The sequence below is a fragment of the Mandrillus leucophaeus genome, unplaced genomic scaffold (genome assembly GCF_000951045.1).
Source record: "Mandrillus leucophaeus isolate KB7577 unplaced genomic scaffold, Mleu.le_1.0 Scaffold527, whole genome shotgun sequence".
Taxonomy (NCBI): domain Eukaryota; kingdom Metazoa; phylum Chordata; class Mammalia; order Primates; family Cercopithecidae; genus Mandrillus; species Mandrillus leucophaeus.
Genome location: NW_012105664.1, coordinates 522871 through 541629, shown reverse-complemented (window position 1 = coordinate 541629; position 18759 = coordinate 522871). Strand labels below are relative to the sequence as shown.

The 18759-nt window shown below is 49.4% G+C and overlaps 2 protein-coding genes across 4 annotated transcripts in view; one reads left to right on the top strand and one right to left on the bottom strand.

The window, feature by feature from the left end:
* IPPK (inositol 1,3,4,5,6-pentakisphosphate 2-kinase) overlaps positions 1 to 3953 on the top strand; it is a 69181-nt gene extending 65228 nt beyond the window's left edge. The window contains exon 13 of the mRNA XM_011996847.1: positions 2459 to 3953. Coding sequence (XP_011852237.1) covers positions 2459 to 2684 — 226 coding nt within the window. The 3' untranslated portion in view covers positions 2685 to 3953. The remainder of the gene's footprint in view (positions 1 to 2458) is intronic.
* CENPP (centromere protein P) overlaps positions 3889 to 18759 on the bottom strand; it is a 299356-nt gene continuing 284485 nt past the window's right edge. For 2 of the 3 annotated variants that reach the window (XM_011996848.1, XM_011996849.1), the window contains 3 exons: positions 7149 to 7228; positions 5926 to 6017; positions 5180 to 5501 (listed from right to left, as the gene is read on the bottom strand). In XM_011996848.1, the coding sequence (XP_011852238.1) occupies positions 5371 to 5501; positions 5926 to 6017; positions 7149 to 7228 (303 nt within the window). In that variant the 3' untranslated portion in view covers positions 5180 to 5370. Of the gene's footprint in view, positions 5502 to 5925; positions 6018 to 7148; positions 7229 to 17912; positions 18163 to 18759 lie in introns of those variants that run through there. The other variant, XM_011996850.1, reaches the window with a different exon arrangement.

Below are 18759 nucleotides of genomic sequence, written 5' to 3'. Positions count from 1 at the left end.
CACTGTTCAGCAGCCCCCCGGAGCAAGGATGCAGCCGGGCAGTGGAAATGTGCTTGGATGCGGGGTGCTCAGGTGGGCTGGGAAAGGTGTTACTCACCTCGCCTAGCACCTGGGAATCTCTTAGTGCCTGGTCAGTGATGTCAAAATGGAAACGCAGCACCCGGGGAAGGGTGAGGGCCCGGGTCCTCACGACCAACTGCTCAGCAGAAACGACACTGGGAGGAGAGGGTGTGTCCCGAAGTGCTGAGCCGCACGGCTTAGACCTGGGGTGAAGGTACGGGAATCGTCCGGCACAAAGCACTCTAGCCAGGCCTTTCTTCACAAAAGGAGAGGATCTCAGAGAAGGCTTCTCCTCCGAGAACATGAGCACATGGCATGTGGGGCTGGGCCTGCTTCCAGGAAGGTGTGCGCAGCGGCCGCACCTGTGAAGTCCCAGTGACTGTGGTGCTCTAGAGGCCTAGGGACAAGCCAAGGCTGGGATTTATCATGAGTCGTCTTGGCATCTTGAGATGCCTGGTAGACCTGAGACTAAATTTAGATCCCTAGACTTTAATTTACAGCTCACAGATAGACTGACCACATTTCAACTTCTTACACCCCCTAAAATAAAGGCTTCTCCAGCTCTGTGCTACTGTTTCTGCCCTGTCATAAAGGAAAATGTCTCAAGTTGGATCTGCCTTCCTGTCGCTGCAGAGCTTTGCCCCTTTGGGAATTTGGAACTGTGGAGAGAGCCGCCACGGCTTCCCGTGCCTAAACCCTGCTGCTCCTCTCGACCTCCCATTTGAAACACAGTGCGCGGCCTTGGCTTCTCCACTCCGATTCCCGGCAACCCCCAGCGGGTCGGTGTCCTGGAGAATGGCCTTCCAGGCAAGGGCAGCACCCCCTGCAGCCAGAAGGCCACCTGAGCCTCATTCTCCAAGGCTGCTGGAGGGCACACTTGTGGCACAAAGCGACATGTGTGTCCCTGGAGCCTCTTGCCCAGTCTTGTACTCCGGGGTGCTGACAGGAAGAAGAGCATTTCTGTGTCAGGAGCTGGTGCCCGCTGGTCACTGCCGTTGGCTCCCATGGAGCTAGCTTGTAGTTGACCCAGGTAGTCAGACCCTCCCCGGGAGCTGCCTGGAACATCCTTCCTGTCTTTACACCCATGGTCGTGTCAGGTGCTGCTTCTGAGAGATTAATTGAGGTGTCCTTTAAAATACGTAGCCCTAGTCATGGGCTGGGGACGTGACTGTTCCAGCCCAGGTGCACCAAGCTTGGGTCTCAGGCCTCAGAACCAAGGGGCGCCTTGGGCTTCTGTGGTTCTCACAATAAAATGTGGCCCCTTGGGAGGAGCTGCAGGCGCCTTCCAGCTTCTGGAGGAGGCTCACGACCTTAATCTGTAAACGAGTCATTTGCTGTTTACTCTTCAGGCGAGAATAGTTACTGACCCCAACAGCTGAGTCAGGGATTCGTTTTTCCTACAAACAGGATTCTGGGGCAGGTGGCAGTGAGCGCCGAGGCCGTGGTGAGCAGCGTCACTCACAGCAGGGACGTGCTCATCAGTATTTCCTCTCCTCGGCAGGAGCCTTTGAAGTTGGGGTTTGGTTTGTTGATTTCTAAATCTTCTGAATCTCGAAGAGTAGTAAACATTGGGACACCAGAACCCAGGATACTTCTCTTGGACTGAACTGAGCTTAGGTCACTTATTTAGCCAGTGACTTGAGTGCTGTGTGCCCTGAGATGAAAAGCGGGACACAGAGCAGAATTCAGCACTCGGAGTGATCCTAAACGTGTTTTTCAGGGCAAATAATTATTCACATCTTGTTATAAGCACACGACTTCTGATGTTTATTAAAACCACAAAACTAAGCCCTGAGAAGCAAAATACAAAGGACTGAAGATAGAATTTGAGAATAAAGTGAGAAACCAGATCTCTTCAGGCGTGAACCAAAGGAGCCTGCGTTTCTCAGCAGACAGGAGAGGCACAGGAGGAGGCTTGTCGACATTTCATCCATTTGGCGCTGGAATGGCCAGATCTACTTCTTACTTTTTCTTGGGTTTTGTCATACTTGGCTCATGATAAAGGGACTTTTCAGCGTTCGTTTATACCACTGGGCTGGGGGAACACTGCTCGCATGATCCACATAATTACTTTTCCATCTTTCAGTCCTTTAACCCTCTCTCGCCTGCTATGGTGGGGCGCACTGGCCTGAGGAAGCTTTGCGTGCTGGTGCACACAGCCAGCGCAGACAGCTGTCCACACGCACAGATGCACAGAACGAGTGCTTTTTGTGAGCTGGGGTGTGAGGCCATTCACTTCTCTTTTAGAAGACATTGATTTATCTAACTTTGCAGAAGTCAAAGAAAAATATAAAAAAAACCCGTACTAGCTGAAAGAAGGAAGGAAGGGAGAGAGAACGGGAGGGAGGGAAACGAATGGGAGGCTTGTGTATCCTGAAAGGGTATTTTTTACTTGCAGCTCTGATCAAACGCCTGTCGTCCCTTCATCGAGGTCCAGGTTTGCCTTCTCTGTGTCTGTGCTGGACCTTGACCTCAAGCCCTACGAGAGCATTCCGCATCAGTATAAACTGGATGGCAAGATCGTCAACTATTATTCAAAGACTGTATGTGCCAAAGACAACGCCGTGATGTCGACTCGGTTCAAGGAAAGCGAAGATTGCACGTTAGTTCTCCACAAGGTCTAACCCTTTCCCTGCAGTGTCTTTGAAACTTGAACACAGAATGTGAAGGTTGAATGATAGAGCTATTTTCTGTTGTGTTGGGTGAGCTTTGGTTGTGAATGTTTTTGCTTTTAACCCCTGTTGAGGTGGGATTGCCTCTTGGAGACATGGAATTGAAGAGCACTGGGAACATCTTCCTGGACAAGGAATGTAGGACGTGCTGTGTCCCAGGAAGCTGCCCACACTCTTACTATGGAAGTGTCCGTTAAGCCCTGGGAAGACCTTCTGGATAGATCTTCCTTCCCAACCAGGGCTCATGTCTGATTCTCTAATGCTAAAAGCCTTATTCTAAGACCCAAGGTTTGGATCTGCTACCACCAGACTCCTAACATAGAAAACTTGAATTGTCACATACATTTTACAGTTTGAACTTTTAAGAAAACATGGATACTACTGGAACTTTCCCCAGCTGAGTTACATGGTCACTTTTCAGTGCAAGCCACATATCAACACAGGTTTTTAGGTGGTTCCCTGCTGCAGAGCGTGACCTCGTGGTCGTGCAGACGCCGGTTCTGAGCAGTGTAGACTCAGGGTCCCTGTGGAGGTGCTGAAGCCCGTGGTTCCACACGGGGCAGCAGGGAGCGCAAGACTCAGGTCAGGATGGACACCACTCATGCGAGCATTGACCTTTTTTTTTGCTTTACAATTTAATCTTTCACGAGGGGGAGATGAGTTGTTGTTTCCCACTAAAAATTGCTGCTGTAGAAGTTGGAGGTGGAGCTGTGACTGGCTGAGCTGCTGTGGCCGGGCTGGGATGTGTGCCCCAACAGCTCAGTGCTTTCCTGACACTCCAGTGTCTGGGCTGGTTGAGGAACGAGTTCTCTCTTCCTCCCGGACCGAGTTCCTCCCTCGGGTTTGCCTTGAGACGCATTGAGTTTTTGGGCCCCGTGGCCTCTCCCTGTCAGGCTGCCACAGGCCCTGCTTCCGGAAGGTGAACAGCTCCTGGCTGCTGCCGAGAGGGTTCTCGTTGGGGTCACCAAAGTGTGCCCGGCTGCTATGAAAAACGTTGGGAATCTTGGTTTCAGTTTTTTATTCTATGCTAGGTTGTACAGACTTATTTATATCATCGTTTTGAGGGACTAATGGAGGCTTATTGTAACATATAATATTAGCGAAACCATGGAATTATATGAAAATTATACATGAGAAATAAGGAAACTATTTTGCTGATTGTAAATTTTTGTGGGAAATTTTGTGATAACTTGAGAATTATACTTGTTTGAATCAAGGCAACTCTTCTAGAATTTATTGTTCAATTCTGTCATATTTACTTCTAATTCTACACTCAGAGGTGCAAAACGATACTTACACAACTGGACACTTTTACTGTTTGCTTCTCACTTTGAATGACACCGTCTCATACACATGGGTCCTGTGTGTCGGGATGGGGGCTTTGGTGACTCACCTAAGTGAAGTGCATGGAGCTCACAGACGGGCCACAGGCTCTGGGAAGTGTGGAGGGAGTGGCCGTGAGTACTGTCTTGACCCAAGGGAGTTCACTGTTGCTGGGCTGGGGCTGGGGCTGGGGCAGCCTCGTTTGGGATGATTTTGCCCAGTGTCACGGTGTGTGGAGGATGCTGGGTCCTGGGTTCAAGTGCACATGAGAGGGAACCCCAGTCCATGGGAAGGTGGGCTGGGCTCCTGAGGTCCTTCAGGGCTGCAAGAGTTATTGCCTAGCACAGGGCCCAGACAGGGCTGGACTAGACACAGTGAAAACAGCCTGTATTTGAGGGAGAAGAGAAAACAGGTGGACCCCCACTCTGTCTGGTCTTGGCTCCCACCAGCCCGGGCTGTGAGGAGCCCCTGAGCAGTGGGTGCCACTGCTGTGGATGCGTTGCTGGCACGTTCTGGAAACTGCTGCTGCTGTGTAGTCATGGCAGCCCTGATTGGTTTGAGACAACACGTGTTCACAGATCCTAACAATGCTAAATGGGCGACTGATGAGGTCACGGTTTTTACGGCACATCCGGGACGATCAGTGTAGCACTTGGGCTCTGCAGGGGGGTCTTTCATACAGGACCTCATTCCTCACGCCCTGGCCCAGGAACAGTGTTGTCTTTGCTGTCTTAGGCCATTCTTGTTACTAAGCTGACAGCTCCACTTTCTTGTGGAAGACCAAGAACAGTGTGAGGACTTGCCGAGACTGCCTCTCAGTGCCACTGTGCGGACCTGGGGGAGGAAGGGAGCGTGGGCGTGGCTCCCCTGGGCTGCTAAGGACAGTTTAAAAATGAGGTGCCACAGGCATCCATCTCCAGAGCCCCCAGGAGGCAGGAACCAGGATAAGGGTGGCTTCTCCCAGCTGAGCAATGTGGCCGCCATGTCCAAGGTGGACTCGGTGTGAGGCCACGGTGGGTGGGGGGATGGGTCCTCCCCACACATCTGAGGACACACGACCACTTGGTACATTCTCTCAGATGTTAAGCTTATTTTTATAAACCACATTGTACATGTCACTTTTATTTGGCATTTTATACTTAACTAGCTGTATTTATTTTTCATGTCATGAGAGTTTCCATATAATGTGCCATAACTGCATAGACAGCATGTCTTCAGGGTGTGGTTCTAAGTGGAAAAGAGCAAATGTTTATATTCAATAAAATTGCATGCTCCTCCGCGCAGCATCTTAACCCTCCCGTTCACTGTTTTAGAACTAGTTGTTCTCCTCTGCACAAAGCGATTTTATCAAGCTTTCCAGAGCAGCTTCGATTCCAAGCACTCCGAGCAGGGTTCGGAAGCTGAGAGGAGCGGCTTCTATGGCTCTGTTCTTGTCCAGCTCCAGGGCTAGAAAGAAAACGTTAAACCGGGTAAGAAACTTCAAGGTGGCAGCTTTTGGTTTCTGTTTTCTGCTGGCATGGACCTCACCAAGACCCTGCCCTCCTCCTGACGGGCTGCATGGGATGGGACGTGCTAGTGGCGGGCGAGGAGATGGCGTGCGTGGAGGCCTCACCCGATGGCTCGAGGCACATTCCCTGTGCATTCAGCCCGGGAGGGCCTTGGGGCAGCAATCCCTTCTCATGTTCAGCAATCCCTTCTCATGTTCTTTTTGAGTGATTATTGGTAAAAATATTTAAAAATTGATAGACAAAGTACATTAATGAGATTTCCAATTTTTGATTCTTGCCCTTTGAAACCCAGAGGAAATAGGCAGGTGGCTTTGCTGGGCATGTTGGGAAGTCACCTAGAGCAGCCACACCCAGGGACCTACCTCGCTGTGGGACTTTGGTGAGAAGATCCAGCTTTGGAAAAACCTTCCCATCTTCATCTATTTGTATCCTCCAAACAATGACTAATTCAAACCTGAAAAAGCGATAAAACATGTCATTCTGTGCTTTTTGAAATCTGGCAAAAAGATGAGCAACCATGAGTTGTTCCTGGTGTCCATTTCCCCATGCTGGGCTCCCCTGCTCCTAGCAACCGCGGCCCACAGCGAAGAAGAGGCACGGTCAGTAGCACAGGCAGATGGAACCAGGACCACAGGACGGTGCTGCTCTGTCCGCACTGCACTGGCAAACATCAGTAGACCAGCGAAGTACAGAACACGGAGCAACAGAAACTTCCAAATTACTGGTGGGAGCAGACATGGACAAGCCACTTTGGAAATAATCTGGCACTGACAGAAAGCTGAACATGCACCCAGGAATTTCATTTCTAGGCAGTTGAGCCCAGGAGAAGCTTGTGTAGTGGGTGCCAGGAGGTGTGAGCCAGAACAAAGACGCCACATGCTCCAGAGCTGAAGAGCGCAGCAAGAGCCTGTGCATGATCCCCTCCGGGAGGATGATCCCCCCCGGGAGGATGAGCAGCGAAACTGCACTGCAGCTGCTCATGACCCTGGAGGAGGTGAGGGTGACAAAGGCAAGTCCCAGAAGCCTGCATAAGGACCACACGATTTTAAAGCTTGGAAACCAGTTGAGTTGAGGCCTTCACACACAGGTTATAAAAGCACACCCAGATGGACACACGTCCACACATGCACAGCCAAGGGAAGAGGATGGAGAACACAGCACAGGCCAGGGTGGCGCCGGAGCTGGTGGAGGGATGGGCTGTGCTGTCAGAGCCCTGAGCCTGTCTTGTTTCTTCTCACTGCTTTGGGGTTTTCCACTCACCCCTGGCTTCTTCCCTTCGATTTCTAAGTAACAGCAGATCCACAAGCATCTCCACTTTCTCCCAGCCTCCCTTCCTTGATCCCATAAGTCCTGGGGCGGGCCCCAGGACTGGCGTTTTCCCCCTGCGGCCCAGCACATCCTCCAGAGCTCCAGCTGCCCGCACCCCCACGCTGGGCATACCTGCTGGGACCACTGATTCCTCCAACCGAGGACCTTTAGTTCTTGGTTAGGTGGTTTACTACTTCGAGTCCTACTTAGGTGGTCTCCTGCTTAGAATCCTTGTTTTAACAGGAAATGGGAGGCCCTGTGGCCTGCGCAGACTCACCCTGGCCGGCTGGCACTGCGGATCCCCATGGAGCAGGAGGAGGGCCCCTCCGAGAGGTACACGGCATCTGGGTACTTTTCCTGCATGGGGAGAAGAAACGGTTACAGACAGATCCACTGGTGAGGAGAAAGGGGCCGTGGGAGGGGCACGGGGCGCCGTTCCAGGTGTCCAGTGAAAATCGGGGTCCAAGTGTTCACACAGCACCCACGGGCGCCGACTGCCCCTCCTGCCCTTGCTGTCACACGTCTGCCCCACTGTAGGTCTCTCCACAACCTCCAGGCTCCCATGACTGCTGCTTCCCCAGCATGAACATGGTACATAACCGCCCTACAGCTGCATTCTCAGCTCACAGGTTCCCCACACCCCTTCTACCTGGGATGGCTCCTTGGTCTACCCTTGTCCGTCACAACCTAGACGGTCTGGGGAGGACTGGTCAGAGGATTCCCAAGTGGAGGCGCCAGGCTCCTTGCTGGAAAGCAGCTGTTTTTTGCAGGGTTTTAGTATCTGACCTGAAAAGCCCTTTGAGCTGAGGCTCCGTGAGGGCTGTGGCCGGGCCTGGACGCCCCTCGCCTGTCCATCCTCAGGACTCACCCCAATGGCGCCCAGCCCACACACTGTCCTGGGCATGGGCAGGAGCCCACTCTGGTACCCTCACTGTGCCCAGTGGTGGCACAGCTCCCACTGCAGTAAGGGAAAGGCCCTGCCTTAGTGAAAGCTTCATGATGAGATGGCATTTTATGGTCAAAAGCCTCCTCCTGAAAGCAGGGAAATCAAGTGGAATCTCACAGATTTCTAGGCTTGCAGTTCTGGGACAGTCTGGTTTCCCCCATGGGCTGTGAAAATTTTGGACACGTCTGCTTGTTTCTGTTACTTACAGCAGGACCCGGTAGCCTCTAGCTCTGCCAGAACTGACCTGCAAATTTAGATCAAACCACAACAGTTTGCTTACTGGAACCTGAACAGATGATACATATTCAAAACTGATAAAAGTAATGGTGGCTGTATTCTCTCAGTTCTTAAAAACTTGTCTTTTTGGGCTGGGTGCGGTGGCTCACGCCTGTAATCCCAGCACTTTAGGAGGCTGAGGTGGGCGGATCACGAGGTCAAGAGATTGAGACCATCCTGGCCAACATAGTGAAACCCTGTCTCTAGTAAAAATACAAAAATTAGCCGGGCCTGGTGGCATGCGCCAGTAGTCCCAGCTTACTCAGGAGGCTGAGGCAGGAGAATGGCTTGAACCTGTGAGGTGGAGGTTGCAGTGAGCCAAGACTGTACCACTGCCCTCCAGCCTGGGCGACAGAACGAAACTCCGTCTCAAACAAAACGTGTGTTTTTGGCTGGGTGCGGTGGGCGGCTCACACCTGTAATCCCGGCACTTTGGGAGGCCAAGGAGGGCGGACCACCTGAGGTCAGGAGTTCAAGACCAGCCTGGCCAACATGGTGAAAGCCAGTCTCTACTAAAGATAAAAAAAAATTAGCTGGGCGTGGTGGTGGGCGCCTGTAATCCCAGCTACTCGGGAGGCTGAGGCAGGAGAATCCCTTGAACCCAGGAGGCAGAGGCTGCAGGGAGCCGAGATCACGCCACTGCACTCCATCCAGCCTGGGCGACGAGCGAAACTCCATCTCAGAAACAAAAACAAAAACACACACACGAAAAAACTTGTCTTTTTGTCTGCTCTTGTGAGAACAGCTTGCAGGGTCGGGGTGACAGGAGACCTTCACGGCAGGCTCTGCCTGAGAGGTCGAGGTCCTAGGGCCAGTCTGACAGACGTGCTTTCCTTTCTGTCCTCTCACAGCGACTGATGTAGAAAGGGCAGCCTGGGGGTGCTGCTTAAGTCCCATGCAAGCCCTGCCATGATTAAAAAGCACTGTGGCCTCCCCAGGCCTTAGGGAAGGATAGTGAGGGGAGGTTTCCCCTGAGAAGCATCCGGCCTGACAGCTAGTCAGAGGACACAAGGCAAGGGAGCAGGCTGGAACTGCAGTGACAGCGCCTTCCTGCTGCTCCAGAGACTTGCCGGATTGAACCAGATCGGCTCTGCTGAATGGGGTTGTGTGGGGACAACGGCGTGACCGAGTTTTTAAAAGCGGCAGCCCCTGCATCGCTGAGCTCTCGCCAGTGTGGGAGGCCCTCACCCTGCGCGTGTGGGCCTAACACGGCAAAGGCGCGTCGCAGCACCAGCTGCACCCACCACAGGCTGAGAGGGGCCTGGCGGAAGCTTGCAATTACTAACTTCAGCACAACAGTTTCCATAAGAAAATGTATACCTAAGTGATTTAAGTGGAAAGTGTTGGTTGATTTTTAAACCGCAGCCTCTTCCAAATTAATCACAACTGCTTGAGGACCGTAAGGGAGAGCCTGTGAACGTGGCAGCTCAGCTTCCAGGCTGGCTCAGCGGCAGCACTTGGGACGCGTTGGAACAGCTGGGGCCTGGGCCAGCTCCAACGTGGGGCCCAAGGCTCAGCCTCCAAGCACAAGGGAGCAGATGGAGCAGCTCTCTGCCTCCCTGGTCCTCTCCTCACCTCTCCTTGTGAGCAAAAAGGGGTTTAAATGAGATGCTTTCACTAAAAAATTAAAGTGTACCTTACTCCCTTTAGTTTGTAAAAGAAAGTCAGAGGTAGAAACGCTGACATTAGGAAGAGGTCAGGCACTCAGTGCATGTTTCTGGAGGACTTTTGTCGGACTGTGTGCAAAGGTTCTTTTGTGGAAGTTAATAATGCTCCATTCGTTTAGCCAAGGTCACGGTCACTGATAACTTGAAATAGAAAGGATGGGTCTCATTGGCAGACGTGTACAGGTGGGGAGAGAAGATGGAAAAGCTGTGAACAGGGGTACACTAGTTATATACAACTCAAGACAGGGTGGGCTTGAGGTCATTAGGCCTAAAGTCAGCACATCTCATCAGCAGTCGAGTTTTAGAAATGACTGCATTTGACGTGGATAGAAGATGACCAAATTGGCAAGAAAGAGTTAAGGCAAACATGCGCTGATGAGGAAGAGGTATGTACCATATATTTTTGAATGCTTTCCATGACAAATAGTTACACAAAAACAGTGAATTGGAAAATCATAAGCCTTATCTGGAAAGCTCCTTAGATGTGTCACGTTTAAAACCGAGGCCCAGAGAAGGAAGGCACCTGGCTGAGCCCCCATGGGACAGTCTTGGACCTGTGGCTCTTCCGAGTGCATCTGAGGGACCTGCACAGCCCTGAGAGTTCTGGCTTATACGGGAAATGAGCAGGACGCCTGTGCTTCCGTGGATATTGTCAGGAAGGTGGTGATGTAGGGGTGGCTGTTGGGAGGGGACCTCGTCATGCACACTAACTGGTTGGCAGGCACTGGCACTTCCCCCTCTGGAGCCCCTAGCCTTCCACGGGAAAGCTCGTCTTAAGCTGGAAATGCTGAGGCAGCGATTCAAGTGGTGTTTGTTCAGCTGGTTGCCGTATGTGGGGAGTCTGCATTTGAGAGCTCTCCTGATGTTATGATAGAAAGATGGCGGCTGTGAGAATGTTGGCAATTTGATATCCAGCCCCAGTTTTACACCTGAGACCCGCTGTGCTGTTGCAATAGCTGCCGGATGCTAGTCCAAAGGGAATAGAATTTTTAGCAGAGCTTTACAGAAAACCAACCTTGTATTATATTTCAGTGCAATACCAAACAAATGGGAAAACTTGAATCCTGAGTTTAAGTCTACCCTGGAGTGTCCACAGATATGTTAACTCATCTTGACTTTAGTATTTTCCCAAAAATTATGTCTGGCCGATTCAGTGACTTTTAAAGAACTGAGATAAATTCATATAAATTATATGAGACATAATTCCTTTAAAGTGTGTAATTCAGTGGGTACTAGTATACTCACAAGGTGGTGCAACCATCACCACTTTCTAATTCCACAACATTTCATCACCCCCTAATGGACCCTTTAGCTATTGCCCCTAGTCCCCCTTCACCCACCCTCCCAGTACAGCCGTAAGCAACCACCCAGGCTACTTTATGTCTTGCTTTCATTTGTATTTTAGTAACATTTTCTGTTTTGAAAGATACTCTGGTCTATTGAGAGATGACATCAGTGAGGTTACACCGTGGCATAAAATGCTGGCAAAACTCACCCTAGACTCCTCAGTAACTGGCACTGGGCCAACTGGATATCCACATGATAAAAAAATGAACTTCAATGCTTACTGCACACCAAATACAAAAATTTATTCTAATGAATCATAGAAATGTAAGGGCTAAAACTATAAAACTTCTGTATTCAAGACATTTCATACAAATGGAATTATATATGGTCTTTTATGTACCACATTTTGTTTATCCAATGATCAACTAACAGACTTTTGGGTGGTTTTTACTTTTTGGTATTTGATTTTTTTTAAAAAAAAAATTATTATTATCATCATTATTTTGAGAACGAGTCTTGCTCTGTTGCCCAGGCTGGAGTGCAGTGGTGCGATCTTGGCTCACTGCAGTCTTTGCCTCCTGGATTCAAGCAATTGTCCTGCCTCAGCTTCCTGGGTAGCTGGGACTACAGGCACTCCTGGGTTCAAGTGATTCTCCTGCCTCAGTCTCCCGAGTAGCTGGGACTACAGGTGCGTGCCACCACACCTGGCTAATTTTTGTATTTTTAGTAGAGATGGCATTTCACCATGTTGGCCAGGATGGTCTCGATCTCCTGACCTCATGATCTGCCCGCCTTGGCCTCCCAAAGTATTGGGATTACAGGCGTGAGCCACTGTGCCTTGCCCTTTTTGGCTTTTTGAAATAATGCTCATAGCATTACTGTTCATAACATTTGTGTATAAGTTTTGCACATACGTATTTTCATTTCCCTTGGTTATATATCTAGGAGTGGGATTTCTGGGTCATATAATAACTCTCCAACCATTGAGGAGTTGCCAAACTGTTTCCCACAGTGGCTGCACTGTTTTTATAATGCCATCAGCAGTGTATGAGAGTTCTGATTTCTCCATAGCCCCATCAACAGTTTGGCCGTGAGTTGGTATCTCATTGTGATTTTGATTTGCTTTTCTCTTATGTGCTTACTGGCCATTTGTATACCTTCTTTGGAGAAATGTTTATTCAGATGTTTTGCCAATTTTTATTTATTTTTTTTAAACAGAGTCTTACTCTCTCTCCTAGGCTGGAGTGTGGTGGTGCAGTCTTGGTTCACTGCAGTCTCTACCTCCCAGGCTCAAGCAATTCTCCCACCTCAGCATCCCAAATTGCTGGGACTATAGGCACATGCCACCACACCTGGCTAATTTTTGTATTTTTTTGTAGAGACGGGGTTTTGCCATGTTGCCCAGGCTGGTCTTGAACTCCTGGGCTCAAGCGATCTGCCTGCCTCGGCCTTCATAGCGCTGAGATTATAGGTGTGAGCCACTACACCTGGCCCCTTTGCCTATTTTTAAATTGGGTTATCTTTTAGTTACTGAATTGTAATAGCTCTTTATATATTCTGGAACAAGTCACTATATGTGTTAAAAAATATTCTCTCATTCTGTGAGCTGTCTTGTTATTTCTTTAATGGTGTCACTTGAAGTACAAAGTTTTTCATTTTGATGAAGTCCAATTTAAGTTTTTTCTTTTTGCTTACTGCTTGTGCTTTTGGTGTCATAGCTAAGAAACCATAACCTAATTCACAGTCACAGAGATTTGTATTTATGTCTAATTCTAAGAGTTTTACATTTTTAGCTCTTAAAGTTAGGTCTTTGATCCATTTTGAGTTAATTTTATATATGGTGTGAGGTAGGGGTCCAGCTTCCTTCTTTTATCCATGAATATCCAGTTATCTGAGAACCAGTTGTTGAAAAGACTCTTCCTTCCCCCATTCAATCATCTTGGTTTCATTTGCATGTTAGTAACATTTTCTGTTTTGAAAGGTTTATAGAGAGATGACATCAGTGAGGTCACACCGTGGCATAAGATGCTGGCAAAATTTACCTTAGATGGTTCAGTAACTGGCACTGGGCCAACTGGATATCCACTTGTTAAAAAAAAAAAATGAACTTCAGTGCTTACTGTATACCATATACAAAAATTTACTCTAATGAATCATACATAGAAATGTAAGGGGCTGGGCGCAGTGGTTCACACTGGTAATTATGGCACTTTGGGCGGCCAAGGCAGGTGGATCACTTGAGGCCAGGAGTTCGAGACCAGCTTTGCCAACATGGTCTCATGGTGTAACCCCTTCCCTACTAAAAATATAAAATTAGCCATGTGTCTGTTGCATGTGCCTGTAATTCCAGCTACTTGAGGGGCTGAGGCACGAGAATTGCTTGAACTGGGAGGTGGAGGTTGCAGTGAGCCAGGATTGCATCACTGCCCTCCAGCCTGGGTGACTGAGACTCTGGTCTCAAAAAAGGGACATGTAAGGGCTAAAACTGTAAAACTTCTGAGAGAAAACATAGGAGTAAATCTGTGTAATTATGGGTTAGCCAAAGATTTCTTAAATAAAAAAGCAGGCCAGGCATGGTGGCTCATGCTTATAATCCCAGCACTTTGGGAGGCTGAGGCGGGTAGATCACCTGAGGTCAGGAGTTTGAGACCAGCCTGGCCAACATGGTAAAACCCGTCTCTACTAATAATAAAAAAATGAGCTGGGCATGGTGTCACACGCCTGTAATCCCACCTACTCCAAAGGCTGAGGCAGGAGAATTGCTTGAACTTGGGAGGCAGAGGTTGCAGTGAGCTGAGATTGCGCCATTGCACTCCAGCCTGGGCAACAAGAGCAAAACTCCGTCTCAAAAAATAAATAAATAAAACTAACTAAATAAAAAAGCAGTGACCATAAGAGAAAAATAAATTAGGTAATTGACAGACTGGCTTCATCATAATTAGAAACTACTACTCTTAAAAGCCATTGTAAAGAAGAAGAAAAAGAAAAAGGCCAACCTCAGACTGAGTGAAAATATTGGCAAAAACTTGTATCCAGAATATATGAAGGACACAACTCAGTAAAAAGAAGATTAACAACCCAATTTTAAATAATGGGCAAAGGATTTAAGCCAAACTAGTGACGTATGTTTTGCACATCTCTTATTTGGTTAAATGTGCAGAAGATACATCATTAGTCATTAGGGAATTGCAAATTAAAACCACAAGGTGATGCCACAACATACCCATCAGAATGGCTAAAATAAAAAAGAGAGCAATACTAAGTTCTGGTGAAGATGTAGAACAACTGGAACTAACATACACTGCTGCTAGGAACTGGATAAATTTGGCAGCTTCTTGCCACATTAAACCCATTAAACATTCATTAAACATACACCTACTATGTGATCCAGCAATTCTACTCCTACATATTTACCCAAGAGAAAGGAAAACATATGTCCATACAAAAAAACTGCATGCAAATGTTCATTAATAAGAGCTCCAAAACTGGGAGCAGTGAGTGATTCCTTCAGAATGCACGTCAGTCCCGTTACCGCCTGCTGGTGCTGGGGAGAAGGGCAAGGATGAAGTTGGGAGCAGGGTAGGGCAGGACACACAGGCTGGTCCCCAGACCCCCACCTGATGTCGTTTGGAAAGGATCACACTGATTGCTGCGTGGAGAGTGGACTGGACAGGTGGGTGAGATGTGGGAGAAAGCAGGGGGACCATGGCTGAGTGACACTGGAGTGACGGATGTGCTCTGGGGGAGTGGCATCAGGGCTTGCTGGATGTGGGGCGTGGAGAGTTTCTGACCTCCGGGGCAGGGGTGCAGATGAGGTACTTTTTGTGGGGTAAGGCAGGAGAGGTATGTCGGGGGTGATCAGAGCTGAGTGCTGCTCTCCATGCACAAGACTTCTGAGAGAAATGTGACAAACTTGAGAAAGGTTTAGAAATGCCTACAGCAGGAACACTGGGAAGAACAATGGTCTACCCTCATTTCAGAAAGAAAACTGACAAATAGAAAGGTACCTCTGTGCCAGACACTGGTCTAGGTTCTCCACATGTTACCATGTGTATGATCTCACTTGTGTTAGACAATCAAAACCATTACCAAGTGAACAGGTACTGCCGGGGCCCTGGGGCCAGTGCAGCTGCTCTGCCCAGGACAAGGGGCCTTGGTCCTACCTCAGCCCACTTAGCTGCTGATTGGCTATATGACTTTGAGAAATCCCTTTTAAACTCTCTGAGCCTCAGTTGTGTTTTTAAAGTTTAATTTGAGGCCGGGTGTGGTGGCTCATGCCTGTAATCCCAGCACCTTGGGAGGCCAAGGCGAGCAGATCACGAGGTCAGGAGATCGAGACCATCCTGGCCAACATGGTGAAACCCCATCTCTACTAAAAAGACAAAAATTAGCTGGGTGTGGTGGCGGGAGTCTGTAATCCCAGCTACCCAGGAGGCTGAGGCAGGAGAATCGCTTGAACCCAGGAGGCAGAGGTTGCAGTGAGCCGAGATTGCACCACTGCACTCCAGCCTGGTGACAGAGCAAGACTCTGTCTGCAAAAAAAAAGTTTAACATTGAGTGTAATTTTGAATTTACAGAAACAGTACACGAGGAGAATGAGAAGCTGCCGCCTGTTCACACCGCCTGTCACCTCCCTCTGTGTTGCGCCATGCTGAGACATGATGCCCCTCGCCCCTGGACACACACAGGGTTCTTCCCCAACTGAGCACATCTCCTCCGTGACCAAAACATACCTCTCCCTTCAGATGTCCCCAGCTGTCCCAACTGCGTCTCTCCTCCCTTGTCCCCTCAGGCCCCAGCATGGCCGGTCTTGACAGCCTGGGTGTAGCTGCTGGCACCACCGATGGCTGAATCTAGCTGAATCTGGGCCTAACGCTACATGTCCATGCTGAGATGATGCCAGGTTTGGAGCCCCATGGAAATGCTGCCTGTGCGTCTCAGACGTGGCCCCACCACTGTGCTCCATGGGATGTCCTGAGACCACTGTCCACCCCCGAGTCTGAGACCCTACGATGGCTCATGGCAACACCAACGACAGTGAGGGTCCCAAAAGGTGGCTTTCCGTTTCCATCATTCCTCCCGTATCTGTTGACTTTCTACCAGCAGAAAGAGCTTCTCCTTTTCCCTTATTCATTTGTATCAGTATCCACTCACAGTCACTTGTTTATTCCACAGGCTGTAACCTGTTTAAGATCACTACTGGTTGTGATGCTCAAGCCCCCAGGTTTGGCCAGTATGAGCTCCTGTAAACTACTCCTGCTTCTGACACAGCCCCACCATTCTTTGAGGTCTTCCTGCTCTCTGGCATCATCAGCTGTTCTGAGCTCATTTTGTACTTCCCTGCCCAGCTCTGGAATCAAAGGAGCTGACGGTATTTACAAACCAGGACCTGGGCTCGTTGCTCCCGGAGCTTCATTGCTTCTAGGGCCCGTCAGTGGAAAGAGCTAGGAAGGACGCACTGGTGTGTGCGGGTGCATGAGCCACTGCAGCCACTTCCACTCGTCTGTGCATACCCATATTCAAAACACACGGGCACGAGCTCTCCCAGACACCTCAGTCCAGCTCCTTTGACATCTGTCAGTCACTTTGCTGTTGGGGAGAGACTGTGTCCCCTCACCCTCAGTGCATGGCCTTGTTTGGTCAGCCGATTTACAGTCTCGCAAGAGTGCCTGCTGTCCCCTCCCAGCCCGCTCCTCTGTGGACACATGAAGCTGACACAACGTAGTCATTTATCTGACACTGAGCCTTTCCCGGGCCTAATACCCAGTCAGGCACCTTTGTCCTTTTGGTCACAGCGTAGCGTTTAAATGAGGGCTGGTACCTCCGTGGGGGAGGTGAGATGGGGTTTTCAGATTCTCAAGAGCTCTAACATGGAAAGGACTGGCTATTCGAGTGCTTTGTATCATCACAATCGTTTAGAAGTAACAACTAATCGCCGGCAGCACCAGAAGCCCCCTTTGGAAATTTCCTGATTGGCACAACTAGCAGAATAGAGTTCCTCACGGACACAGCGTCCAACTGAAATGTTAACAGAAATCCCCAGTCTACAAGGCTCGACAAAAGGTGCCTGACTTTTAAATCTCTTGATTACATACAGGATGGAAAGACTCTATCTCCAAGTCTAATTGTGTGGATTTTTAACCAGTTTTTCTAGACTCTGTTTGTGTTTTTGAAGTACATAGGTCCATGTAGTGACACAAGCAGAACGGAATGCAGTGGCTGTGCTGCTGAATTACCTCCTGTAAACCATATTAGCCTAACTTTCCTGGACGTGGTCCTGAGGCTCGGACACGCAAACACAGACCTAGCGACACACATGTCTGCCCCCAAAAGTGGTCTGGTTGGTAAAAAAAACAAGGGAGCACAGCAGCTTGCTGGCTCAGGAGGCGTCAGACCTACTTGTCTGCCCCTATGTGGGGACAGAAGTCAGAGATCAGATGCCCTCAGTGGATGAACATGGGTGTCCAGGAAGGGACCCCTCAGGGGACCTGCACCGTCCACGAAACCATCTACAAAAATAACTGGGAACAGCTGAGGAGCTCTGTTAGAAGGATTGCTTGTCCACAGGGAGTTAAAAAATGTGTCCTAAATGTTGCTTAGTAAAACAAACAACCAGAAAAGCCTCTCTATTCCAAACCCATGGTGGGGCATAAACCTGGGAGAGCTGGAATGTCATTGCAGCACTTTGCCACAGGAGCAAAAACACAAGCCCCACCAGAAGGGATGGCCCACCCGGCCCAGTCCGGGCATGACTTGTGCTGTCTTTCTGGCCGTGACTGATGCCCCAGAACCCTCGCAAGGGCTTGTGCCAAACATTCTCCATGTGCCCCAGCCCCAGTGGGGCGGCCCAGCCCTCAGCATTTACCTCATCTCCAGACCTTTGCAGAACAGACAAGCTGGGAGCCTCCATCCTCCCTTCACCCAACTTTTCTTGTTTGTGCAGACTTGGGAAGAACCAGGGAAACTCAGAGTTGAGAGAGCCACTCTATTGGAAATATATCCCAATGACATTTTTAAAACGAAGAGCTGGGGAATTTTAATAAACAAAGAGCAAATGCAAGCATGAATAATGGGCCTGTATGGAAAGGAAGAGAGCCAGGGTAGGAGACAGCAAAGGACAGGCCACAAGCCAGATCCCACGCCCTTCTGTTCTTATATGGAACCTCAGGCTAAACATGAACTCCAAACGTTTCATGACATGTGACAATTACATGAAATGCAAACTTCAAATTTCAGTGTCTGAAATAAAGTTTGATGGGCACACAGCCACCCTCACTTAGGTATATATAGTCTGTGGCTGCTTTTGTGCTGAACTTAGTGACTGAGCAGACTACACGGCTGCAGAGCAGACTCCTTGACCCTTTGCAGAAGACACAGACCCAGAAAGACCAGGGGAGGTGGGTCCCACTGGTCCCCCAAGGAAGCCCGTGGAGCTCCAGGCAGTTTCGATGTTCAGGAGACACAGATAAACCAAAAGAGGCGGTAGGAGGCCACAGCCTAGGGGGAAAGTAATCTGACCATGTCTCATAAATGGAGAAACATCTAGTGGGAGCTACACCAGACTTTTAATAGTGCTTTCTCTTGGGAAGTGACCCTGAGAAACGAGGAAAGCAGATTAAAAAACAACCACTGGGCCAGCCGCGGTGGCTCACACCTGTAATCCCAGCACTTTGGGAGGCTGAGGCAGGTGGATCACCTGAGGTCAGGAGTTC